The sequence below is a fragment of the Saccostrea echinata genome, unplaced genomic scaffold, assembly GCF_033153115.1.
Source record: "Saccostrea echinata isolate AGI-Se365-2 ecotype Australia unplaced genomic scaffold, CSIRO_AGI_Sech_v1 ptg000029l, whole genome shotgun sequence".
Lineage (NCBI taxonomy): Eukaryota > Metazoa > Mollusca > Bivalvia > Ostreida > Ostreidae > Saccostrea > Saccostrea echinata.
Genome location: NW_026889778.1, coordinates 9,929,306 through 9,956,411, shown reverse-complemented (window position 1 = coordinate 9,956,411; position 27,106 = coordinate 9,929,306). Strand labels below are relative to the sequence as shown.

Genomic DNA, 27,106 nt, shown 5'->3' with positions numbered 1-27,106 from the left:
GTAAGGCCTAACTGGTGTGCAGTGCCTTTGGTCAGATGTGTCATTTTTTACACCAGACAAGAATGTCCGATGTCTCAGTGTCCGGTTTTGAGCTTTTACTATTTTGACGCGGAGTCATTTAAATGTTTGTTATGAGAAATAAATATTGCACAAATCCAAATACGTTAATGAAAGTGATAAAAACCATCTACAGTATTATGTGATTTCTTTGGTTCTGCATTTTCACGTTTCTCACTGTTTTACATTAGGTTTCTCGGTCTGACAAAATGAGGTTTGGCATGTGTGTTCATTGATTACACAGGACCAAATGTCCTGTGTGGTAAAAAAAAAATTCCCTTAGACTTGTTCACATTGTCTCTACATATATTTATTGTCTTAGTTCATGCTATTGGATTGACTCTGCACTCATAAGAATCCCAAAATGAACCCTCAAACACGATTGCAGTCAATGCATTGAAAAAGCCTTAGGTAAACAGCTAAATGCAATTGAAGTGCATAAAGAATGTATTACCTACTACAATAACACCTGAGAGAAATTATTATGTCATGTCAAAAAATCTTTCGCGTTTAAGGGTCCTCCACACCCCGTGACTTGTGACGTATATCGAGAAAAAATACTATTACTTCCAGTTTTATGTAATGTGCACTGACGATTTGCCTGGCACCGCCTGTTTGTTTTTCATGAATTTTGATCAAGTTAAATTCGTGGAGTTTTTATGCATTCAAACATTGAACTATGTAGTTCATTTTAGAAAAAGGGAGGGGTTTTGCAATTGGGAATGAGGCCCATATTCAGCCTTACACGGGGCAGTGGAAAATCCCTGTATAAGGCCAACATTTTTTAATAAAATGATTTATGGGAGTGCAGACTACACACTTAAGCTAAAACCACATAAAAAATAAAGGCCACTGTTGTTGATTTTTAAATTTCCCGCCAATCGTCAATACAAGTGCACTAAGAAAATAAAATAATGTGCACATAAGTCAGCAATTCTGATTGGCTGCTTAATTGAAAGCCATTATTTTCATCCAATCAATGTACATTTGTTAGGGGTGGGACGATACACAGATCTTGCGATACGATACGTACCTCGCTACATACAGCACGATACGATACGTATCTCTAAATTATGATAAATTATAAAATTATTTAAAAACTTAGTATTTGTTTTCATTTTTTGTCTTGACAATAAACATGATAAATCAACAAATCATTCTATATCAAATTATATGTGATATTTGAAATTAATACTTGAACTTCATCAATTTCATTGACTAAATATTTACAAAAACAATATTACTTGTAGTATCGCCAAATGTCTATAAACAAGTTGTTTATAAATAGTTGTGTAGTTCATTATTTCAGAACATTGACTAAAAATTCATTAAAAAACATCACATGTACATTATTAATAATTGCTGAAAGTCTGCAACCGAGTTGAGTTTATAAAAAAATTAATCCACAATTTGTTTCAAAATTTCAAATTCTTGAAATTAGAAAATCCATGCTTTGTTATGCGCTGTTAGTGCCAGATGGACTATAACAATTTATTAATCAGGTTAATAATATCAACTGTTGTGGAAACAATATTTTCTGTATATCACACGCTTTACCGACTTTACATACGGAACTTTTCTTGTCCCATCTTCCGAAGATACTTAAAAGTGAAATTGTTTTACCCCTTATCTCCGACTTATAAGTTCTAAAGCGTGTTGTCAATATCAATATCATCTCTTCGCGTCATACAAGCCGCCATTTTCCAAGGACAAGTACTTTCATTTTCAATTTTTGGATAGGTTGTTCGTGTATCGTTTCGAACCGATATGTTAATGCTTGTATCGTAAACCGTATCTTAGCAGAAAATATCGGTTTGTATCGGTATATCGTCCCACCCCTAACGTTTGTTATCAACTGTTTCAGAAGTGGATGAAATGTGCCAGCAGGTAATTGATGCAGAAATGTCAAATTTTACAAGTTGAGAATACTTTGCCCTTAACCACGATATTTTTTCAAAGTCAACCATAGCTAACAGAAAAATCAATTAGAGTATGTCCGATGAAGAAGTTAAGTTGGAGTTAAAAAGAAATTTTAAAAAATGGTCAGCATAATCCATTTTACTAGAGGGTATGTTGACAAGACTGTCACTTTCGCCATGGGTACCATATACAGTAGTTCTCTTACAATTTTGATACCTTTCAGTTGATGAATGTGATTAAAAAAGTGGAAATTGAAAATAGACGTTCAAATTTTGTGAAGAATAAAATGTGATGTATCTGACTTGCATGTATATCCAAGAAACATTTTCAAACTTTTAACATTTTAAAAAGATCATACGCAGCACTGTACTGACTATTTTCCTGTGTGTTAAATTATAAACAGACACTGCAAACAAAATGGTATTTTATCATGTGTTTATGCCAGATCTCTTGTCTGGAGCATATCTTCTCTCTCCTTGGCCCAATCTGGCTCATACTTCACCCACAGAGTGTCTTTGGGTAAAGGGTGTGCAGTGACCTTGAACCATGTTTCTAGGTCTATGGTTAAGGTCATAGCAGAATTATATGAAAAGTCCTTGTCTGGAGCATACATATCATCTCTCCCCTTCATCCTATGTGCCTCATACTTCACTCACAGAGTGCCACTGGTCAATGGATGTGTTTCTAGGTCAAGGGTCAAGGTCAAAAATAACCTCTGTGTTTAAAATCTTCATTAGGTGCATAATTTCTTTCTCTTAAGTCCAGTCAGCCTCAAACTTTACCAAATGACTTAGGGTACAGAACATTTGTGATTTTCCTTCCATATTTTGATAGAGGATATGCAACAATTTTCATAGAGGATATGCAACATTCGTGATTTTTGTGCTGTTTTTTGATAGAGGGTATGGAGCACTCGTGATTTTCATGGCAATGTTTGATGGCCACCATCTCAATGATATCTAGTTAGATCTAAAACATGTTTTCAATATGAATATCATCTCTTTGCTTCGTACAAGCCACCATTTTCCAAAGAAAACTACTTTCAATTTCAAATTTTTGATAGGTTATTCATAGGGCTGAAACGATACGCCCCCTCCACAATACGGTACGTATCGCGATACTTGTGTCACAATTCAATTTTTTTCAATACAATACATTTTAAAGAAGAAACAAATCATAAAGTTATGGAAAACATGTATTCAGATTTCAAGTAAAAGGTGGTGATACAATAAAGAGCACTACTTGTGCTTCTGTAGATTAAAAGAGCACTTTGTTTGTGTTAATACTAACAGTGGCAGCCTGCTCTGAAACTTTCTCCGAGGCAATTTTCTCCCTCGTGTGTCAAACTATTAAAATAAGGTCAAACCTGATCTATATCAAGGAGTAACCAAACTGGATTATAAAAAAACGTAACGAACCAAAAATCGAGATAGTGAACCGAGCAGTAATATTGAACAATATCAATATTTCGGTGAATCATCTCAGCCTTAGTCCTTCGTGTATCGTTTCTTACCAACATATCAATGCATGTATCATAAACAGTATCTTAGAAAATATTGATATGTATCGGTATATCGTCCCACCCCTTAATTTGAGCATAGTAAGCTTCTCTTTATCATGTTTATAATCTTTTTTTCTTTGGTCATCTTGTCATGGTCATGTTAAATATTTTGATAAGAAATTCCTTATATTTCCCCCATTTCTCATAAGGGTGTAATAGTCTACTTTAATTTTTGTGTTGCAGTTATCATATTTTAAGCTCCACACAGTATTTATATATAATTATGGCAATTTTTATTGAATAATTGAAAATAAGAAATTCAGACACTCTTTTCAATTTTAGTTTTAGTTGACTATGTAAAATATGAATTTTATTTTTATTTATCTCTCCCCCCCCCCCTTCCCAATTTTTAAAAAAAAAATTGCCATAAATCATTTAATAAAAAAATGTTGGCCTCAGGTTAATTTTAGTCCCTAATGGGTCTGAGATTCTCCAAAGTAAAACTACATGATGTACAATAGTTGTTTTATAGTCTAGATTGCAAAATATTATTAAGTTTTATAATTTGATTTCCTTTCATAAGCTGCTGAAAAGTATCTTAGAGCAGCAGTCCAAGAAGGTAAGTACAGTATAATATGTCCAAACCAGATTCTGCCTATTCCATACAATTTTGCCAGATTAGACAGAATTGATAGTGCACGAAAAATGCAGGAAACTCTTTGAAATTTATGTTGTTTAAATTATTTACAAGTACAATACATTTGTTTGGAAAATATATTAATAAAATGATAAAATTATTCGATATTTTTGGAGTCTAGAAATTATTCAAGAGTATTGCTTGAATTACTAAGTTCTGGACAGTCAAGTTTTCTTTTTTGTTCACAATGTTCGAAACTTTCAATGTGAGATGTTAACATTTGGCATTAACTTGCAAGCTTGGTCACTATATGTCTTTAGTCAATATCACTTGACACGGATCCTTATAACTACATATCAACCTAAACTGAAATTCATAATTGTATAGTATCATTTCCACTTGTTTAGAAACAAAGACTTTCCCCAGCAGAGAATCTCAAATTTTGGTGTGAGAGTGGGCTGGATCAAGATGGATTTCAAAAAAAACTAATTGACAGAAAAATTGGTAGGAAATACATTTTGAACTATTTGTAGAACTGTAGGTTATTCTTATCAAAATAGTAACTTTTTTTTATCTCACCTGTACCAAAGGCTCTGTGAAAAATTTTTTTCTGATTGAAGGTCAATTGTTAACCTGTCAAATATTGACCTGTCAACATGGGTAGTTGATAATTAAACAGAATCACAACCTAATGTTTTACAGTAAAGGGACTCTTTCAGTCTTTGTCTGTAAACTCCATTTGATCCTAAATTTCCTTCGAAACATCATTAAAGTTTTTTAGTTGTATATGTTTTTATTTTGAGGAAAATCATGTGGCCCAGTTTGAAAAATTGAACACTTTAAATTTTTTTGCCAGAGATTTTGTGCTCTGTGCTAGCTTTGACTAGAGATTAATATTTGTTTTATTGTACACCTCTGAATTTTGGTGCTCTACATCTGTATATGCTAACAAAATTTAATAATATTTATCAATGAGTTTGTAAAGTATTTTGTAGTTGACTGTTCCACTAGTATGTAATATGATATACAGGGTGTTTCAGCAAACATGGCCTGGCTTTGCGGTTTCAGTATAAAGTTACACAGTATTAAGGATGCTGGGGGGTCAACAAATTAACCATAAATTAACCACCAGATTTAACTTAATTTTTTAGATATGATATCTTAACAGTCAGGGGTGAGACTGAAATCCGTCATTTTTGAAAAATGATGGATAATCGTCATATTTACTAAGTACGTATTTTCGTCATTTTTGTCAATATGACTTACTATCGTCATATTTTCTTTTTCAACTTAATTCTTCTATCCTGGTTACATAAAAGCGAAATTTGAATTCACCGCTGAAAGAAGAGTGTTTACGCAAGTTTCATTTCATCCGGGTCACTAATTACTGCCGACCACGTGCATTAGAACATCAACATGGAAGGTGAAAGTTATTATTTAGCGGTAAAATGTCGAATTTTGGTAGAACTAATTCGCCATTTTTACATGGCTTTTAGCCCTATAAAAACATATAGTACACCGTCTGGAAGAATATGTACTTGTAGAGAAAAGTCTCGACAAAAAGTTAAAGCCATAAAAAAGTAGTGCGCCCCGTAAAACAAGCGAGATATTTCAGTGCGCCCAGACCCTCCATTTTGAAAAAAGACGGAATATCGTCATTTTCGTCTTCTTTCCTATTTAATGCAAATAAATTGACAAATAACTCTTCCACTCTTATTTTTGCTTGGGAAATTTATACTGTCAACATAACCAGTATTGTAGTCAACTGTATTAGAGAAATGAAGTTCGTTTACGACGTTTTTTGTCCTTTTTTCGGTTGGTGGATCTAACATTTTTCAAAGAGAGGTAACTCGGTATTCTATAAACACTCTAAATTTTTATGACTGTTTTTCGTCATTTTCTTAAAAATGACGAGTTTAAGTCATAATAAAAATTTTATTTTATGGCTTAAAATCGTCATTTTAAAAATGACGGATTTCAGTCTCACCCCTGACTGCTTAAGCTGTCAACTATCATTTGGCAAAGAAAAATTTCAAAAATTTTAGTTTTAAAATTTGATCATTTTCTATATCTTCATATGGAGCTCTTCTTCTAAAGGAGATCAATATAGTCTAAAAATGGCCACAACCCCCCAGCCTCTTTAATGTGACGAAATTTTTGCAAAAATGAAAACCACATAACAAAACAATTTTTTCAATATGAAATTTGAAGTAATGCTGAATCAATTACTTTTTAAAACAGGCATTTTTAAAGTTTGAACATCAGCAGCAGTTTTCAATTTAACGTCATTTTTATGTGTTGCAAAAAGCTGCAATGTTGTAAAGTTAGCGTCCTCAATTTGTCTTTGAAGTCCTGTATGGCATATATTTTGACATCATTTGAAGTCTGTTTCTTAGAAAGATAGTTTTCATATGAGTACATGTACTTCTTTTTTCAAAATCTTATGCACTGGTATTGGTGATTTTGGAGATTTTCTGTTTGTATTGTTCAGTTCAAAAACATCCATAGATCCATTTTTAGAGAAAAAAATCTGACAACCTGATTTTTGAAGAAGTAATCAAAATTCAGTGGAAAAAATATAATGATGTTATTTCATATTATTTATATCACAATTATATTGCCGGAAATTTGCTATAACATACAGTAACTGTTATAATTTTGTAAATATTATATTGTTGTGCAAAAATATAGACAGCAAAAGTTGGGACATGTTTGTTGAAACACCCAGTATTTATATATGTATAACTAACTATAATTACCCAGTAAATAGAATTACTCTCCTAATTACAGAACAAAGGGTGTCTTCATTTTGTCTTTTTTGTGTACTATATGCAAATTAACATCATTTCAATTTTTCATCAACTTTGGGAGTGATACTCTGGATTACTAGTGATATCATAGCATGTATTTATTAATATTGAACAAGTATTAGTAAGTATTTCTGTCTGTATTTCCATTTAATTTTCTTCAAAATGTTTATTTGAAGGATTTGGTGTTTTTACCACCCAGCAGTTTTCAAAGGGTAGTTTTCTTTTGGAGTATGTGGGAGAAAGAATTACTCCAGAAGAAGCAGAAGAAAGAGAGAAAAGGAAGAAGAGGGGTCACTGCTACGTTTATTATTTTAAGTGGAATGGAATGCGTTGGTAGGTATAAAAGAATAAACTTAGTTTCTTTCGTGCTCTGAAAGTCAATTGCAGTATAAGTCAAAGAAGTATGTAATCAAGGGATAGACGTGCATTAACTTTGAACCAAATCCAACATTGTTCTGTCTAGGGTTGGACCGGTACTCGGTACCAATACCATACCGAATAGTTACTGAAAAAAACACGTGAAAAACCGTTTCATTTAATACCGGTACTAATAACGGTACAATTTTTATGGCCCCGGATCGAAAGATCCCGGGGGTATATTGTTTTTTTAATCTTTGAAACATTTTAATACATTCAAAATGATTTAAAACTCGCTAAAATTTAATTCTCCGCACATTGAAAGGGTAGGCTAAGTAACGAAATGGATGCTTAGTATGACTGTCCGACACTTGCTTTTGACTGCCGATATTCGAGGTAAATCAGTACATATATTTTTGTTTATAAAAAAATTAAATACATTCAAATTAATCATGTTTCAATTTAATTAATAAAACTGATAATATAAAATGTAAATTAAAAAGGCAAAATGTCGCAAAAATGTGATGTGCATTTCTATCCATTTTCTAACGTTTCTTTGTTTAGTGCGACCAAACAAGATGGGTCCTAGCAACCATGGAAGTTGTGTATACTTGTGATTATTAATTTGTTTGAGATTCAATTTATTTGTTTTGTTGATCATTTATTAAAAGGTTGAAATATAAATATAGTTTATAAGCTCATTCTGGGTCATAACATTGAAAGGTTGGTGATTTACTGAAAGCATACATTTGTTATGAAATGAACCCTCATTCTCATTCATCAAGGTATAGTACCGTACCGTTAAAAATACCGTATCGTTTCAAAAATATCGGTATGGTATCGTACCGTTTCATCCTTAACGGTATCCAACCCTAGTTCTGACTTCAGTATAAACCCTGAAACAGCATATTCAATTGATTTATGCATGTGCACTTAAATCAGATGAAATGCATTTCAGTATGTTTTGCTTTCCGATGAAATATATAGTTTCCAAATATTTCATAATTATGTTGCGTAACACTCTCCAATTCTTTAACTTGTTCTCTAATCTGGCAAAATCTTATGAAACCATTTATGGCCAATATACACAAGTTTTACTGTGTATATATAATCAATGATGAAATATAAATACCTTCACATATACTTATTTTTCTGTTTAATCACACCAAATTGAAATATTTTGTAGGTCATTATTTTGTCCTTAATAAAGATTTGACCTTGATCAGATTAATAAAGGTCAATTTACAGTGACACAGGTTATTTTAGTTCTTATTGCAGTGTTGTCCTTAAGACCAGGGGCCAGGGAATTTCCCCTCCTATAATGACATTATCCCCCGGTTACTGAAGTATTCTTCCTCAACCCCAAGTTAGGAGAGGAACCCCAAACCCCCTTCTACTTTTTGAATGTCCGCTGCTAATTCAGTTCTTTTTTTTTTTTGAAAAATACATAGTGATTCATATATTGTGACCACTATATTGTGATATGTATTAATGCATAACATGTGTATGTTCCTGCAGCCCTAATATTTCATATGACAGGGTTCTCCACAGGGGGTTTTACCATGGCGGCCCATCATGGTAAAATTTATTTGCGCAGTGGTTAAATGAGCTGTGCCATGGTCAAAATCGGTGGCCGCCATGATTTGATATTTATTGCATTTCAGCATTGACACCTACTTTCAATGACTTGAGTTGTTAATTGTGTTTATACTACATGCACCTCGAGAGAAAGTGGACGGAGTTGAGCTAAACAAACATGGTCGTTGATCGGCGACTATGCTGTGAAGTATGACAATAGAGAGTCAATCAGCTAACGATTAATATCTTGAGAGTAAATTTTCCTGTACACATGTACTTGCGGGGAATTCCAACGTGTTCACTATAATAAGATAACAGCAGATTTACAAAGGAAACACAACATGATAACCAACAAGATCCGATTCAAGTTTGTGTGCCCAGAAAAAATAACCCTTTTACAATTTCCTATTCATTTGTATTTAATCAATTCCCCATGTTCTGTTTTTAAGTATTAACTTTATTATATTTCTGATGATGTACATAAGTTCCAATTGCTGTCTAAGTTTTAGAGTTACATGTACCTCCCGTTTTTTTTTTTTTGAAACATGGCATGGTGCTATTTTTAGCACTGGGGCACATGGAGAAGTAAACAATGGAGGAAACTCTGCAAAAATGCAATATGTAGAAAAAGGAATGTTAAGAAAAACAGAATAGAGAAAGCAAAACTACTTGCATGTTAGAAAGTCTAACATGCATTCCTGTTTTAATTTGGTCACATTTCGCCTTCACGCAGCTTCCTCCATGGTTAAATGTTCAAATGTGGAGAACCCTGATATGAGTTCTTTTGTTTATATGTAACTTTTAACTTTTTCTCTACATATTGTTTTCATTATCATTTTACAAGCATTGATGCATCTGAAAGCTTTCAAAGGCTTGGCAGATATGTCAACGATGCAGCTTTAGATGATCCAGAAAACAATGCTGTTATGAAGTTAAAAGTAGTGAATAATTACCCAAGGCTTTGCCTTTTTGCTAGAAGGAATATTAAAAAAGGAGAGGAGATCCGCTATGATTATGGCGATTCAATTGAGAATCTTTCTTGGAGACATCAGGTAAATATTTAGAATAAGGGATTTTCCAATTTTACATGCTGTATCATCTTTGCAGTGCTTTTTTTTTTCAATGTTCTTGTAATGGGACCAGGACCTTTGGAAATGGGTAAAATTGACAATATATTAAAATTGGGAAAATACAAAAATTAAGTAATCATTATACCACCTTCAAACAAGGTTGGGGGTTATAACAGTCACTTGTCCATCTGTCTTCCCTGCAATTGTGACAGGGTTAATAACATTGCAATGGAGAGAAATTGGAAGCTCATACTGGACGAAAAGGTTGAACAAAGTTCATTTGGGCAAGATCAGTGTCACTAGCAGAAAAGTTGTTAAATTTGTGTCTGGGCAATAACTTTGTAATGGAAAAACATCAGAAGTTCAAACTTAAAGCAAAGGTTGCTCATGACCGGAGTGTTTCTTAACCTGAACCAGCCACTTTAAACAGTCTTTTTTTTAATTAAAAAACATTTTTAAATGTAAAAGTCTTTTCCTGGCCATAACTTTGTAAAGGGTCGCCCGCGTGGTTAGTGGTTAGAGCGTCTGCTCTAGAGTCATGGAGTAAGAAGTTACTCCTTATGTCTCGGGTTTGAATCCCACTGTGGAACGTGGAGACCGGTCCTTCGGATAAGACCATATAAACCAAGGTCCTGTGTCGCAGTAGGTGTTGGCACGAAAAATATTCCTCACTGCTCAATGACCGTAAGTGCTGAGTATAGGACAAAATTTACAGCTCTCTAGCGGCAAATGGTGGCGTCTCCTAATGAGTGAAAAATTCTCGAGGGGGACTTTAAACAACATACGAAAAAAACTTTGTAAAGCTGCAAGAATAGAAGTTTACATTATGTACAGTTGAAATTTGGTCTCTCAAACACTGATATCTTGAATACTTTGGATATGTAGAAGTGATTTGGAAGTCCCAACCCATTATTCCTTAAGTATTTTACCCTGGATATCTCTAATCATTGGATATCTCAATTTTTATCAAGTTATTTTAACATGATGCAGTTATGCTCAGTAGCAATATTAATTAATGAACCAGTTAGCATGTTCTGGTTAACTTTTCACAAGCATGACAACAATTGTACAAGGCTCAAGCTTTGAACTGGCATTTTATGCGCAGACTTGGAATTTGCATACCTTACAGGTTATATCAAAACATATTTATTGTTTAATAGAAGCAGCAAAAACCAGGTGACTGTTGTGTTAATGAGTTATTTTGTTCAATACATCTCCCCACAAATGCAAATCTTTAATATATATATATATATATATATATGTATACATGATATACTGTTATATAAATTAATATATGCAATACTAATATACAATTAATAATAATTAGAATAGTTTTTTGTGTGACGGGTTAAGTTTTTTGGGGCAGATCTTTTTCGAAATAATTTAATTTCGTTTGTAACGCATCATTTGATTGGATAAAAACTTAATTTATATTGTATAACCTGTGTTGCCTACGTCACAATGACTTACGTCAAAAATGTATTAATTTGCTTGACGTTACATTTGAAATATGCACAATTCGAAGACATTTTTGAAGGAGAAATTGTCTTATTTTCTTGATTTAAAGATGGAAAATTAAATTATAAGGAATAAATTTAATAGCTACCAAATTTTATACTTCACGGTTCATAAAGCTTAAACTGTCCCAACCCAGGTTATACAGTATAACGTGGGTAGCTATTGAATTCATTTCTAAAGTAAGTATAGACTATTACTGGACCAAATTTGCATGGACTGTGCCATGTTTTGAGTACCGGTACATACTATAGTGAAATGCAGAATTATGATCTTGTCATGTAGTATTAAGGTGAAGGTTGTCTTAAGTGTGATTTATATGAACTCTGTTACTCTAAAATCCTGTTCATTGTTAAGTTTTAAATGTACAGTGAAGAAATGCAGATGTCTGTCAGAGCCCAGCCATGTCAGGTCAAGATCAAATGTAAGAATTTGCTCCATGTCTTCATATCTACTGAATGATGTCCACCTAATATTCACTTTCTGTATCTTGGGCATGTTAAGCTATCAAAAGCAGTTACTGTTTATGTGATGTATGCGTATTGTGGGGAGAAGAAACTGGTTTTAAAATGAATATTTTGGATTTCTTTTTCTTGCTTTATTTGTTAATTCAACACTCTTAAGTTTATGGTTAGTATTCATGTTCATTTCATTTCCTCTTTGATTCATACTGAGAAAGTTCATTTTGTTGTACTTGTTGAATGCACAAAATAACTAGAGTGATACAATATTTATATCCTAATCTTAAATAGGTAATTGTATATATATAGATATTAGCAACATTATCAAAGCTTCACAACCTATCAAAAGTATATTGATTATTGGATAATTATCTTCTTTCAATAATGATGCAATAGCTGCAGAAATATGGTAATTTTAATTTTACAGTATGCCTGTGTGCATAAACTAGGGATGTCAACAAATATTTGATTTTTCTTTGATACCATAGATGTTTGACTTCTTTTTTTAATTTGAACAGTCAAAAAGTTGCACATATACCAGTTAATTTGACTGAATTATATGCATACATTTGATCCACCATTTTCTTCATGAAGCTTACTCAGTGTCTTTCTTCTGAATTCAATCGGATCCATTTTGTCTTTTTAAAAAGCTTAAAATGCCGCCAAAATCAAGTGTTTAGCAATTTTACAAGGGTTTTCGAGTGCTGAAAATTTTTTTATGTTGCCCTCAACTACATGCTATATTTATTTATTATACCCCACGCAACAAGTTGCGTGAGGTATAATGTTTTTGACCCGTCTGTCAGTCAGTCAGTCAGTCAATGTGTCGGTCAGTCAGTCAGTCCGTCAGTCCTGTTTTTTTGTCAGTGCAACTCCTCATAAACCGCTGCACAGAATTTCGTCAAACTTTGCAGATATTTAGGACACAATGTGTAGATGTGCATATTACCAGGAAATTCCGATTCCTTTAATTTTTCTCGGAATTTCGGCACTTTTCAACTTAGATTTTTGGCCATATCTTGAATATGGAGATGAACAGTTTGTCAGCGCAACTCCTCATAAACCAATGCACAGAATTTGGTCAAACTTTGCAGATATTTAGCACACAATGTATAGATGTGCATATTACCAGGAAATTCCGATTCCTTTATATTTTCTTGGAATTTCGGCACTTTTCAACTTAGATTTTTGGCCATATCTTCAATATAAAGATGAACAGTTTGTCAGCACAACTCCTCTTAAACCGCTGCACAGAATTTCGTCAAACTTTGCAGATATTTAGGACACAATGTGTAGATGTGCATATTACCAGGAAATTCCGATTCCATTATTTTTCTGGGAATTTCAGCACTTTTCAACTTAGATTTTTGGCCATATCTTGAATATAGAGATGAACAGTTTGTCAGCGCAACTCCTCTTAAACCGCTGCACAGAATTTGGTCAAACTTTGCAGATATTTAGTACACAGTGTGTAGATGTGCATATTACCAGGAAATTCCGATTCCATTATTTTTCTGGGAATTTCGGCACTTTTCAACTTAGGTTTTTGGCCATATCTTGAATATAGAGATGAACAGTTTGTCAGCACAACTCCTATTAAACCGCTGCATAGAATTTGGTCAAACTTTGCAGATATTTAGCACACAATGTATAGATGTGCATATTACCAGGAAATTCCGATTCCTTTATATTTTCTGGGAATTTCGGCACTTTTCAACTTAGATTTTTGGCCATATCTTGAATATAAAGATGAACAGTTTGTCTGCGCAACTCCTCTTAAACCCCTGACCAGAATTTGGTCAATCTCTGCAGATATTTAGTACACAGTGTGTAGATGTGCATATTACCAGGAAATTCTGATTCCATTATTTTTTCTGGGAATTTCAGCACTTTTCAACTTAGGTTTTTGGCCATATCTTGAATATAGAGATGAACAGTTTGTCAGCACAACTCCTCTTAAACCGCTGCACAGAATTTGGACAAACTTTGTAGATATTTAGTACACAGTGTGTAGATGTGCATATTACCAGTAAATTCCGATTCCATTATTTTTGCCTTAAGAGTTTTGCCTTTTATTGAAGAAACTTTCCAGCTAGGTAATAAGAAACTCCACTGGAATCAGCTTTTTATAATGAAATTCTATGTGAAATATTTTATGACCTTAAAAGACCCCTATTGATTTTGAGATCAAAATATTAATGGTTTAACACAAACACACACTCACACACACACCATCTTCGATAGTTCTCTCCCCCCCCCCCCTTCAAATTGGTGTGCTTTGCCTTAAATAATTTCATAAGTACAGTATATAAACAGATTCATATGAATGACTACATCATAATTTTGTTTCCATCAATTATTTAAATGTGTAAACTGTCATGTGTTGGACAAGGACTTACACTCATTAACAAATCGAAATCACTGAGGAATTTAAATAACAGTTTGTCAGCATAATTCCGGCACTGAATTTCCTGAAACTTTGTAGGTATTTCAGAATAATGTATAGATTTGTATATTACCAAGAAATTTTGATTCCATTATTTATCTAGAAACTTCAGCCCAGTTAAATTTGTAACATACAAAGATTTGAATGTCCTTATATGCAAGAAGTTTTGATGTGATGATTTTTTGCAAGTAATGTCCCTTTTTTGAATTATACTGTGTATTTAAAATGCACTGTGCCATTCATTACGTGTTGCATTGTCGAGTTTTGGGGAAGCGTGGGGTATGTGAGCTTGCTCACTTTTTCTTTCATTTATATTATACTGAATAAATATAAAACTGTACCACGTGTGCATAAATTCTGCACATCGATATTTTTTTTGAATATCACTCCTCATGAAGCAATGTTTGACTGTAGCTGCACTGGAGGGTGTGGTTTCATCATTGGAGGGTGTGGTTTCATCATTCAGGGGGTAAAAGGGTTTTTTAACAAATGTTTCTCAACAAATCAGATTCAACTAATTTACATGAAAGTATGATATTTTAATTTATTTTATGTAAAGAAACATCAATAGCATTTTAAATTTCTACTCATTATTGACAACATGCATTGAAATAGCTTTCATTACATGTACGAGGGCTGTTCGAAAATTATTGAGACAATTACTTTAACTCCATAAAGGGCAGAGATAATTTCAGGAAAATTCGTCAACATTTTATATCGAACGAATGAAAGAATTATACAAAATTTCTAATTTAAAGGATAATTAGATAAGTTCTGGTGAAATAATAAACATGCATATGTCTATTGACCTGGAGCAGCATCGCTACGTCATTTTAACTTCACGTCAGCCGGAGATGATTTTGCGTGTGAAACGTTCGGGAAGCGTTTACTCTTCTTTCTTTGTTAGCATAATTATATACCCTACAAAAATCAAACTGTCTCTTTTCTTAAACGATTCTTTAGAAAATGTGTGCTGTTGCTTTTCTATTGTAAATTTTTCATGCATCATTTACACAGGATGACTTAGCATCATGCAGTGCTGATTTATGCAATGCAGGTCAACGTTATTAATTTCGTTATGGTAAAAATTGGTGGTCGTCCGGAGCTTTTGATTTTACTGTAGTTGAATTATAGGTTAGAAAAAAATATATACCAATGAAATACATGGAACAAACCCTTAGACGTGTTTTTTTCTCATTATTGTTTTAGCAGGTTGGTCAGTCTGGAAAGGAGTTTTACATAGTGCTACACAAAATTTTAGATCTCTTGCTGCTCTGCCTTGACGTCAAAATCCATTTTGTCGTCGTTATCAGATTTCTTTACCGTGCTTAATTTTTTTAATGATCTCCATATTTCTGATCAGAATTCTAACAAACTTGCACAAGATGAAGTCAAAATAAAATTAAAAAATTATATACATAAATTGAATTATTTTCGTTCTTATTATGGGTCCACATGTTGAACATTGGTGTTACATATTTTCATTATCTGATTTTGTGACTGCGCCGGGTACCCCTACCATTGACACATTTATATACAGTTCAAGAAAAGAAATTTAATATTTGTAAAATATTTCTTGCTTTTATGAATTCTTAATGTTTGTTAAACGTATGTGCAAATTTTCACCGAAAGACGTTCATTAGAAAGGAAAATATACAGAATGTCTCAATAATTTCCGAACAGCCCTCGTATAATGTAGAACTTTGCACGCATGTATATGCATCGGTAAATTAATTTGGCCAATATATTTTATTCATTAAACTGGGAACATTACTGTAACAGTGGTAGTATGTAAATAAAAAGTTTGAATACTGTAAACATACTTTTTTCCATGGGGTCATAATTCCATGGAATCACAAAATCTGTTTAATCCCCGAGTAGAAAATTACATGTATTCATAAGTAAACATTACAAAAAAATACAGTACCCTAATATATTGAAAATATGAGAGATAAATTACCATTGTGTCACTTGAATATGCCTGTCCTGTGCATATTTGATGCTTCCAAAGAACATCAGCTTCATGAGCACAATGATCAAAAGACTTGGAAAACATACATATGTGGTACGTTCCACCAGCTTTGATTTTGCTGGATATAATGAAATAAAAAAAAATATATGAAGAATAAATTTCCTGAGTGGTATGCAGATCAGATTCATTTGCGATTTAAAAAGAGGGGGGATCGGAAATGCAGTCTGAAATCACAACTACAGTCTACACTTTTATCAACACAGAAGTGCATTTGCGTGGGGTAGCTGGTCAATTTCAAAGTCAGTTCAAACAGAAACCCTTGTCCAAGGCTTTGTGCAATCAGAGATTTTTTCTCGAGTAAAAAAGCAACATTATTTATCTTCATTTTGATATTATGCTGACACGTGTACACAAGTTATTTCAGAAGATAGAAGTAATTGATTTTGATGAACAGTCAAAATTTGTGACTGCATTCATAGCGTAATTTAATCCCACACGGAAAAATGTTCGCCTACAATAATCCAATATTCTTTGACGAAAGCTACTGAATAATTGACCAGAAAATTTACACATTTAGACATCCCTAGTATAAACACACCATGTTTCCAAAATTCAGAGTGAACATACTATGCAGCACTGATACTTTAGCAAACATACGATGCAGCACTGATACTTTACCAGAAGTATGTTTTATACAAACTTTTGACTAATTTTGCTTAAAATTATTACAGAGCTTGATAATGATGCAGATGATGATGACCCATTTGAGTTGAAAAGTAAAAAAGGTAAGTACCTCTGTCAGTGAATGTTTTTAAAATCAAATGGTTTACCAATACAAACGAAAATCACAATGAATTCTCTCCTGCATGCAGTACAGAGAGCAATTTAGAATTGTAATTTTTGCATCATATCTTGCATAGCCTATCATAAGTATTTGTTAATATATTCAGAATTGTAGGAAAATACTTGCACAACTTGTAAACTAAACTCTTAAGTCCAATAAATTCTTGTTTGAATATATTACAGAGAACCGTCTGGAGGTGGAAAGTGATGAAGATCCCGTTACAGCACATGGACATGTTCCACAGAATGACAAGGACCATGTTGCATCATATCTTGCACAGCCTAGCACAGGTATTTGTTACTATACTTAGAATTGTATGAAGACTCTTACAATACACAACTTGTAAACTAAACTCTTAAGTCCAATAAATTCTTGTTTGAATATATTACAGAGAACCATCTGGAGGTGGAAAGTGATGAAGATCCCGTTACAGCACATGAACATGTTCCACAGAATGACAAGGACCATGTTGCATCATATCTTGCACAGCCTAGCACAGGTATTTGTTACTATACTTAGAATTGTATGAAGACTCTTACAATACACAACTTGTAAACTAAACTCTTAAGTCCAATAAATTCTTGTTTGAATATATTACAGAGAACCGTCTGGAGGTGGAAACTGATGGATCACTTGAAGAGGATCCAGTTACAGCACAAGAACATGTTCCACAGAATGACAAGGACCTTGTTGCAGCATATCTTGCACAGCCTAGCACAGGTATTTGTTACTATACTTAGAATTGTATGAAGACTCTTACAATACACAACTTGTAAACTAAACTCTTAAGTCCAATAAATTCTTGTTTGAATATATTACAGAGAACCGTCTGGAGGTGGAAACTGATGGATCACTTGAAGAGGATCCAGTTACAGCACAAGAACATGTTCCACAGAATGACAAGGACCTTGTTGCAGCATATCTTGCACAGCCTAGCACAGGTATTTGTTACTATACTTAGAATTGTATGAGGACTCTTAAAATACACAACTTGTAAACTAAACTCTTAAGTCCAATAAATTCTTGTTTGAATATATTACAGAGAACCGTCTGGAGGTGGAAACTGATGAAGATCCTGTTACAGCACATGAACATGTTCCACAGAAATACAAGGACCATGTTGCAGCGTATCTTGCACAGCCTAGCACAGGTATTTGTTACTATACTTAGAATTGTATGAAGACTCTTACAATACACAACTTGTAAACTAAACTCTTAAGTCCAATAAATTCTTGTTTGAATATATTACAGAGAACCATCTGGAGGTGGAAACTGATGGATCACTTGAAGAGGATCCCGTTACAGCACATGAACATATTCCACAGAATGACAAGGACCTTGTTGCAGCATATCTTGCACAGCCTAGCACAGGTATTTGTTACTATACTTAGAATTGTATAAAGACTCTTACAATACACAACTTGTAAACTAAACTCTTAAGTCCAATAAATTCTTGTTTGAATATATTACAGAGAACCGTCTGGAGGTGGAAAGTGATGAAGATCCCGTTACAGCACATGAACATGTTCCACAGAATGACAAGGACCATGTTGCATCATATCTTGCACAGCCTAGCACAGGTATTTGTTACTATACTTAGAATTGTATGAAGACTCTTACAAACACAACTTGTAAACTAAACTCTTAAGTCCAATAAATTCTTGTTGCATATATTACAGAGAACCGTCTGGAGGTGGAAACTGATGAGGATCCAGTTACAGCACATGAACATGTTCCGCAGAAGGATGAAGACCTTGTTGCAACAAATGAACATATACCACACATTCCACAGGATGATGAAAACCCTGTTGCAGCACATGTACATGACCCACAGATTCCAAAGACTAATATTGGTATTATTTTTATTTTGAAGTATGGAAATTTTTAATAACACATGACTTAAGGATTTCAATTGAAAAGAATTCAGTTTTGCATGTACCACATAGTGTAGATCCATGATCTCTCCTTGAGAGGATCCCATCTGAAAACTGATTGTTCTACATATTTTTTTTTTTCAGAATATTATGTAGAAGATTCTAATGATAGTAGCATCAGCATTGTCTGGAAGGAACTATCATCAGTGAAGGTAATGTGTTACTTATTTCTTTGTTGTTCCACTTATATTTTGTCACAACTTTTTAATCAGTCTTTATCCTTGAGATGTTATAGGATCTCTCTGACAATGACATCTTTTTCTATGAAATGGCTGAACCATTTTCAACCAATTTGAGTATTTGGCATCTTTTGATAAAGAAAAACAAAAATTGTTAATTTTATGATCCCTGCATCCATGGGGGCTGAGGGATGGGTCCAAAACCATAAAGATTTATGTGATCTACAAAAAGTTTCTTCCTTACTCCTGAACATCTAGCAGGCATATTGTTTGTATGATTATCATGAGCAGTTAGCCTTCTACCAAAATATAACTTCCCAATTTCATACATTTTTTTCATAAAATTCCCCAAACAAAAGGTCACAAGACTGTCTCAAAAAAGTTTTTTAATCCCTTTCTAATTGTCAATAAATGTTGCTGGTACACTATAATGAACATTGCAATGCATAGTTGGTTAAAGTTTGTTATGCAATATGCAACATTCTGTGAAATTCCATGATGCCTGCTTAATAAGAAGGAAAATCATTTTCAAATTGCTAGATACAGATCGTATTTTTCATGCTTGTCCTTTTCAGTATTATATTATTATTATTATTATTATTATATATTATTATATTATTATAAGCATTAATATTTATGGAACTCAATCCCGATCAAAATTAAGCTTTTGTATACTCTGCAGTATAAAGTGAAAAATACTATTGAAGTTATCAAAGCTTGAATTGTGTATTTACATTCTCCAGGAGACAAACATTACACAATTATTGCTGTTTTTTTTCCCTTCAGGTGAATATTGTACTTTGAAGGTGGATAAATCATCGTATTGACCGAAAAAACAGCAATAATTGTTTTATTATATGATTCAGTGATTAAATGATACAACTCATTAAGCAGTACATGCCATCTTACTTGTTTACATTTGTTGAAGTCCATACAAAACACGATAAGAGAAGCAGGGTTAATTACTAGTTGTATTCATTTGGAATATTTTTAATTGACTTAAGTTGCTATGAAAAAAGGAAATGTCAGGCTCTTTTATACAGGATAGATTTTGAAAAGGAGGGAGCATTATGAGGGAAAAAAGACAGCTGAAAAAAAATCTTTGACTAACCCCCACTAAAAGAAAATTATTTTAACTTCAAATTTTGTATTAGGGTGGGGGTCCAGGGGGGAATAAGGTCCATTATTGTGGGATCAACCTTTCAGTCTAAATTAAAAGTGAACATTTATGTTTAGAGAAAAGTGTTTTGGGTGAGGTTCCCTGCACCCCCCACACCCTGCGCAACCACCCCCACCCCAAATAATATTTTCCTTAATGTTATGTTCACTTGAGTGGAAGTCCAGTGCAAGGAAAATATTTCCAAAACTATTTCTGGATCTATTTTTAGACTGATGTAGAGAAAATAAATCCTTATATTCACCTGGGAGGTCACATGCAGGTTAAAACAACATATTTTTTTGTTTTACATTGTTAGATCTCAGGCAATCAGAGAGATAGGAATCAATCATATATTGGTTTAGTGGTTGACCCATAGCTGTTCATAGTTTGTGGGTCACTTTCATATAAACCTGTACATATGTCTGATTGTGGATCACTGTTATTGTAATAACATTTTACAGTATTTATCTGTAGTTTATGATTTGTGTGTGTAACATTGGGTTTAGACTAGGGATGTCAAATCGGTCAAATTTTGATAATCGGTTACTCAGATGTTTTTCAGATCGAGTACCCGGGTACTCGGTAAAAATGAAAATACAGGTGTGTTAATTTTCTTGAGCCTGGTTAAGCTCTGTTAAATCCAAAAGCTGTTTTTATCACGTTTATAAATGTATGTAAACAACTGAGTCAAAGGGAAATGATTTTTTGGTACCAAATTTATTTATCAGATAAACACAAAAGACAGAATTCATACATCAAAAATTACAAATGGTTTACAGTTCTTGTTTAGGACCTATTTCATCAACGCAAAAAAAAGAAGACAATCTGTTACGCAGGTTTGTGATGTTAGACTAGCGAAAGGGAAGGAAAGGACGTTGTTGGGATCGCTAGTCTACTATTATTTCATATGTTGGTTGTTTCCCACTAAACTTTGTATGCAAACTGACTTTCAACATTTTTAAAATCTTTAGTTATTTCTAAATATTTCTTCACTTTTGAAGTGGGTAGCGGCATTTTTATTCATGTCTGACTTTGCTGCCATACATGTGTATATTAAATAATTTAAGAAGATAATAGACCATACTATTATTGTTTACTGAAAACAATCATTGAAGCCATCCAAAAATTAAGGACCACAATAAGTGTTAAAAATGCTGTGTACCAGATGATTGGTCATTATATAATTACCGTATATATACAACCACAGGCGATAACATGTGTTTTACAGGTGTAGATGACGACAAGCTAATTACCATATGCATATTTAAGTTATTTTTTGATAAGTTTTTGATAAAAATATGTACTTTGAAATAAGAAAACATAAGAAAACAAACCAAGTACCATTTTTAGTATTCGATACTCGGACGTTCAATCGAGTACCCGGTTAACCGGGTACTCGTTGACATCCCTAGTTTAAACATTTGTGTATATGCATACATATATATGTGAATGCTCATGGTTTTTGGTTCACTGTCATATATACATGTTTGTGTCTGTTCATGGATTGTGGGTCACTGTTGTAGATTGTTTTTTCTAACATTTTTCCTGTAGTTCATGACTTTTGTGTTTCTGAGTTTAGACATTTTGTATATGCATACATATATGTGAATGCTCATGGTTTTGGGTCACTGTCATATATACATTTTTGTGTCTGTTCATGGATTGTGGGTCACTGTCATAGATTATGTGTTCTAATATTTTTCCTGTAGTTTGTTCATGACTTTTTGTGTCTTTGAGTTTAGACATTTGTGTATATATTCATACATATATATTTGAATGCTCATGGTTTTGGGTCACTGTCATATATACATTTTTGTGTCTGTTCATGGATTGTGGGTCACAGTCATAGATTATGTGTTCTAATATTTTTCCTTTAGTTTGTTCATGACTTTTTGTGTCTTTGGTTGTAGACATTTGTGTATATATCTGTATCTGTATATGGTATGTCGTGGTAACCAATACTGGCTTTTATACGACGGGAGAGAGGCGCTATCGATGTTATTGACAAATCTTGGCGAGGGCGGTCTTGAAGGCCTCGACAGATTTTCCGCACACTGTGTCTTTGTCAAGTTGGTTCCATATAATCACTGTGTCTATGAAAAATGAGTGTTTGTATTGCTTTGTTTTAGTTGGTGTTACTTCACGGCTTGTCTGTTCATGGATTATGGGTCACTGTTGTAGATTGTTTGTTCATGGATTGTGGGTCACTGTTGTAGATTGTTTTTTCTGACATTTTTCCTGTAGTTCATGACTTTTTTTTGTGTTTCTGAGTTTAGACATTTTGTATATGCATACATATTATTCATATATATATATGTGAATGCTCATGGTTTTGGGTCACTGTCATATATACATATTTGTGTCTGTTCATGGATTGTGGGTCACTGTTGTAGATTGTTTGTTCTAACATTTTTCCTGTAGTTCATGACTTTTTTTTGTGTTTCTGAGTTTAGACATTTTGTATATGCATACATATTATTCATATATATATGTGAATGCTCATGGTTTTGGGTCACTGTCATATATACATATTTGTGTCTGTTCATGGATTGTGGGTCACTGTTGTAGATTGTTCTAACATTTTTGAAGTCCTGTTAGGGTAGTTCAGTTATGCATGTGTTTATGGATTGTTGATCACTAGGTCATCATCATGTTTATAGAAAGTCAATTACTGGATTTGGATTTTTTTTAAATGCAAATGTGTCTGATTATGTTTTTTTGATCAGTATAAGTATAAATATATGATATAGATGATTGTGAATACAATTATGAGTGTTTCTTTATGGTTTGTCAGTCAGTATGTATACATTTATGATTCTGTTTGCTGTTCACTGTTTTGCATACATATGATGACTTAAGTATATATGCATGTTCATGGTTTATGAATCACTTTGTCAGAGTATATAAATTTCATCATTTTTTCAAACACCATGAGTTATGTTTGTAAGTAACTTATACACAGTGGCATTCTGGCAAAATTTCTTTGATCATACTTAAGTTAGATGACCTTAACCTTCCACCTTTACTCATGTTACACTCATATTTTTGTTGTAAAAAGAAATACATCCTTCTGCCATTCCAATTGCTATATACTAGGGATAATTGTTAAATTGTTGTGAATGTCAATAAAATACTAATTTCCATTTGCATATTAAAAATGGTCAAATAGTAATTGTCTGTACAGGATTTCCATTGTTGGCTTCTTCAAAACGTGTATAATACTGTCATACTTGGGAAAAAAAATTAAAACAGTATTCTATATACCTTTATATGTAGTGTATCTAAATTTTAATTCATAATTTTTAGGAATCTGACAGTTATATATTATGTCCCATTACTGGTCAGTTTGTGAGAGCATGTGGAAATGAACTTATCTATACCAAGGTAAACAGTTTAGAGTTCCTTGTTGATGTGGTCTTTCTAGGAACAGTTAGATTAAGCTTTTTTATACATGTGTATATTACGGTAGAAAGATGTTATATACCAAAATTATGTTGAAGTTATTATTAAATATTTACATTTGCAAATGTTTTTTTTTATATAACACTATTAAAAGCAACACGTATCTATATCCGTATAAACACGGGTTCCTCGCGTCATAAACGTTCGACGTAATTTCTCAGTGACGTCATAAAGGGTCAATGCGCAATCAGTGGATCAAACACGTGCCGTTAGGTTTGAAAAATAAAACATTTCACGCGTTAAAGATTATAATCAAGCAAATATAAAATATGAATAAGTCACAAATGTAAATATAAGTAATAAGGTATCATTTTTAAACATCTATCAGGCTATAAATACAGGTTGGTACGAGATCAAATTTACCATAAAGCCCTTCAGGCTTTATGGAATTTGATCTCGTGACCAACCCGTATTTATATCCCGATAGATGTTTAAAAATGATACCTTATTTCTTAAATAAATAATGATAGAAAAAGAAATCAGTAAAATTAATATGTTACTTATATTCTTGTATTATATAAATTGGATCTTTCATTTCGGTTATGTTTTAGCTGCAGTAACTATAGTAATTGTGTATTTTTAATGTTTAAGGAGGACTCAGATGCTGCATTTTCGGATGTTGAGGACTTGGCTGATGCTGGTATGTGTCTGTTTATTACAGTTACTGTAGTAGTTTGATACGATTATGTCTCCTTCTCACCATGAAAGGCAGTCATCATTATATTTTGGGGTCACAAGGCCAATAATCAAGATTTCCACATCACTCAGCACTCACTTGAAACAATAACTGGAGTAGCTTTCAACCAATTGACTTCGTGTTCATTACAGATAGAAAATGGGTAAAGGATAAAACATAGATTATAAGGTTGTTAGGTCAAAGGTCAAGATCTAAAGTCAAGATCCTAGATATGCCTGCAAAAATATTTTTGTGTGACAATATAAGTCAAGTACATTGTATTCTGTTAACTTTGTGATCACTACATAGATAGAAAGTTGTTAAAGACACCTATAGAGATATGGAGTCACTAGGTTAGAGGTCAAGTTCTAATATCTAGATTATTGATGTGTCTGTCAACACTTATGAGACATGATAATGAGTACCTTTTGAGCAACTGACTTTGTATTCACTTAATAGGTAGAAGATGGTAAAAGGAAGACTAAGATCAGTAATCAAGGTCAAAACTTGTATTGTGTATTTGTTAATATGCCTGTCAAAACTTCTGTGATATGTTAACTTGTGTTTTTTTCAACCAGACTTCATATTCACTACATGCATAGAGTATGGTGAAAATAAGGAAGAACATATAAATTTCAGGGTCACTAAATCAGTGTCAAGTTATATGTCAGTTTTTTAAAATGCTTACTATGAAATCACTAATTTTCGCGGGGATTTAATTTTTGTTGTTTTCAAGGTATGGAGAGACCCACAAATTCATGACCACTACGAAATGTAAAATTTAATATGCATTATTACTCAACACTTCTCCAGCCATGAAATCAAATCCCCACATATTAATTATTTTTTCTCAAACTTCAAAAATCTGCCTCCCAAAAATATGTGATTTTACAGTATTTGACATGTTTACTCATTAGACAAGTACTTGTCAACCATTGGACTTATATTCACTGCAAAGATAGAGGAAGATTAAAAGAAGACACATAGTTTTGTGAGCATGGGTCAGAGGTCAAGTCAAAAGCTGAAATTATTAATCTGCACTTACTGCAGGGCCCTGGGTGACTTTGTCAGTTTACTAGTTCAGTTTGTTTGTGGGTAATGCAGATTAGTAAAAAAATAACCTTTCAATGATTAAATGAATGTTTGCATTTGCATTGAAATTTACATCTTCGCTAGCCAAGAGTTTCAGATATGCTACTCTCCTCATGAACCCTTGGCATACGGTGCTGACAAAAGACTGGTGATCGCGATTCTTACCAGGTACGCAGATTGCGTCATTGACAGAAATAAAAAGTGTATTTAAAAAAAATAATGCTTTTAAAGAAGAATTAACAAGAAGGTATTGAGTTATGTTAATTTGCTATTTAAACAAATTAAAATGCTAATCTACATCTTCAGTATTGATTCTTAATCACATATTTTGCACGTAGCTAAGATATTGGGTGACACTATATAGCTATTCATAGAATGGCATGTTATCTGATGGATCGTTATTTACTTGAGTTTTTCATTCCCGATATTGAAGAGACAAGATATATCCCAAATGTAAATATCATCATTTTCAAAAAACAATTGCTGATTGGTCGAGCGATGTCGATCAACTCCAATCACAACTTGAGAAAAAAATCCCAATTTTTTTTAACACTTTATGCCAAGGGCTTATGAGGAGAGTAGCGTATCCGAAACCCTTGGCTAGCAAAGATGTGAAATTTAACATATTTTCAATGTCTTTGCTCATGTTACAATAGTTAACTAGTCCTTCAGTAGGTGGATCTATCAAAATGTCAATACATCAAGGCCTTTGAATATGTCAGTATGTTGTCCTTTTGGTATAAGAGCATATCAGTCAATTATATTGTCCACTTTTCAACTTAGCAATGGTTTGTTGTTCTCTCGTTCTGTTACCTTGTCATTGCATATTTATTTATTTACATTATACATTTCAGGAAAGCCCTTTCATCGTTTAGTGAACAATAAAGGTATGCTTTTTATATCATATGTTTGGAGTTAAAAAAGAATATATTGACATTTTAACAAGATTTGGAAAAAATACATGTATTTAGATTTTTAGCTTATTTCGTCAAAGACCATTGTCAGTTATTGACATCACTTGACAACCATCATCTCTCATTGTCGGGGTCCTTTATTATTTAAATTATACATTTGAAAATTTCTAGAATTGCTGCATGCCAGGTCACTAAAGTTGGCATGAATGTTCCTAAAGAGGTTCTATGAAGTGTTGTTATTTTTTGGATTGAAAAGAATTTTACTTAGCTGCCATGTCTTCTGATAAGTTGATAAAAAATGACTTTTATCTGGAATGGCTGCATCACAAAAATTAGGCCTGTCAATCCATCCAATACATAGTGTCGTGATAACTCCCACTTATCTATAACTTACTGCTGCTCTTAATCTCATGAGATTTCTGAGGCATAAAATTGTTTAGGCTATTGATGATAAACAGATTCGAACAATAAGTATGCTGAAAGAACAATGTATTTGCCCAGGGTGCACTTCAGATAGTAGGT

General features: G+C 33.1%; 2 protein-coding genes across 2 annotated transcripts in view; both read left to right on the top strand.

Moving 5' to 3' along the window:
- Positions 1-3,954: 3,954 nt before the first annotated feature.
- On the top strand, positions 3,955-17,392 carry LOC133194944 (N-lysine methyltransferase KMT5A-like). The gene is made up of 7 exons (XM_061330842.1): positions 3,955-3,975; positions 4,062-4,097; positions 4,523-4,619; positions 7,102-7,258; positions 9,705-9,912; positions 17,056-17,109; positions 17,351-17,392. The coding sequence occupies exons 1-6, from the start codon at positions 3,955-3,957 to the stop codon at positions 17,095-17,097; spliced, it is 561 nt and encodes a 186-aa protein (XP_061186826.1). The 3' UTR covers positions 17,098-17,109; positions 17,351-17,392.
- The window catches only part of LOC133194943 (uncharacterized), a 22,330-nt gene continuing 12,398 nt past the window's right edge, over positions 17,175-27,106 (top strand). Inside the window, exons 1-13 of the mRNA XM_061330841.1 lie at positions 17,175-17,195; positions 17,351-17,458; positions 17,560-17,667; positions 17,769-17,888; positions 17,990-18,109; positions 18,211-18,295; positions 18,420-18,539; positions 18,641-18,748; positions 18,848-19,021; positions 19,187-19,254; positions 23,747-23,824; positions 24,494-24,542; positions 26,525-26,557. Of these exons, the coding sequence (XP_061186825.1) occupies positions 17,175-17,195; positions 17,351-17,458; positions 17,560-17,667; positions 17,769-17,888; positions 17,990-18,109; positions 18,211-18,295; positions 18,420-18,539; positions 18,641-18,748; positions 18,848-19,021; positions 19,187-19,254; positions 23,747-23,824; positions 24,494-24,542; positions 26,525-26,557 (1,192 nt within the window). The remainder of the gene's footprint in view (positions 17,196-17,350; positions 17,459-17,559; positions 17,668-17,768; positions 17,889-17,989; positions 18,110-18,210; positions 18,296-18,419; positions 18,540-18,640; positions 18,749-18,847; positions 19,022-19,186; positions 19,255-23,746; positions 23,825-24,493; positions 24,543-26,524; positions 26,558-27,106) is intronic.

Coding starts and splice junctions, on each gene's coding strand:
- LOC133194944 (XM_061330842.1), top strand. CDS start 3,955: ATGGGTCTGAGATTCTCCAAA. Junction 4,098..4,522: donor TAGAGCAGCAGTCCAAGAAG/GTAAGTACAGTA, acceptor CCACTTGTTTAG/AAACAAAGACTTTCCCCAGC. Junction 7,259..9,704: donor AAGTGGAATGGAATGCGTTG/GTAGGTATAAAA, acceptor TCATTTTACAAG/CATTGATGCATCTGAAAGCT.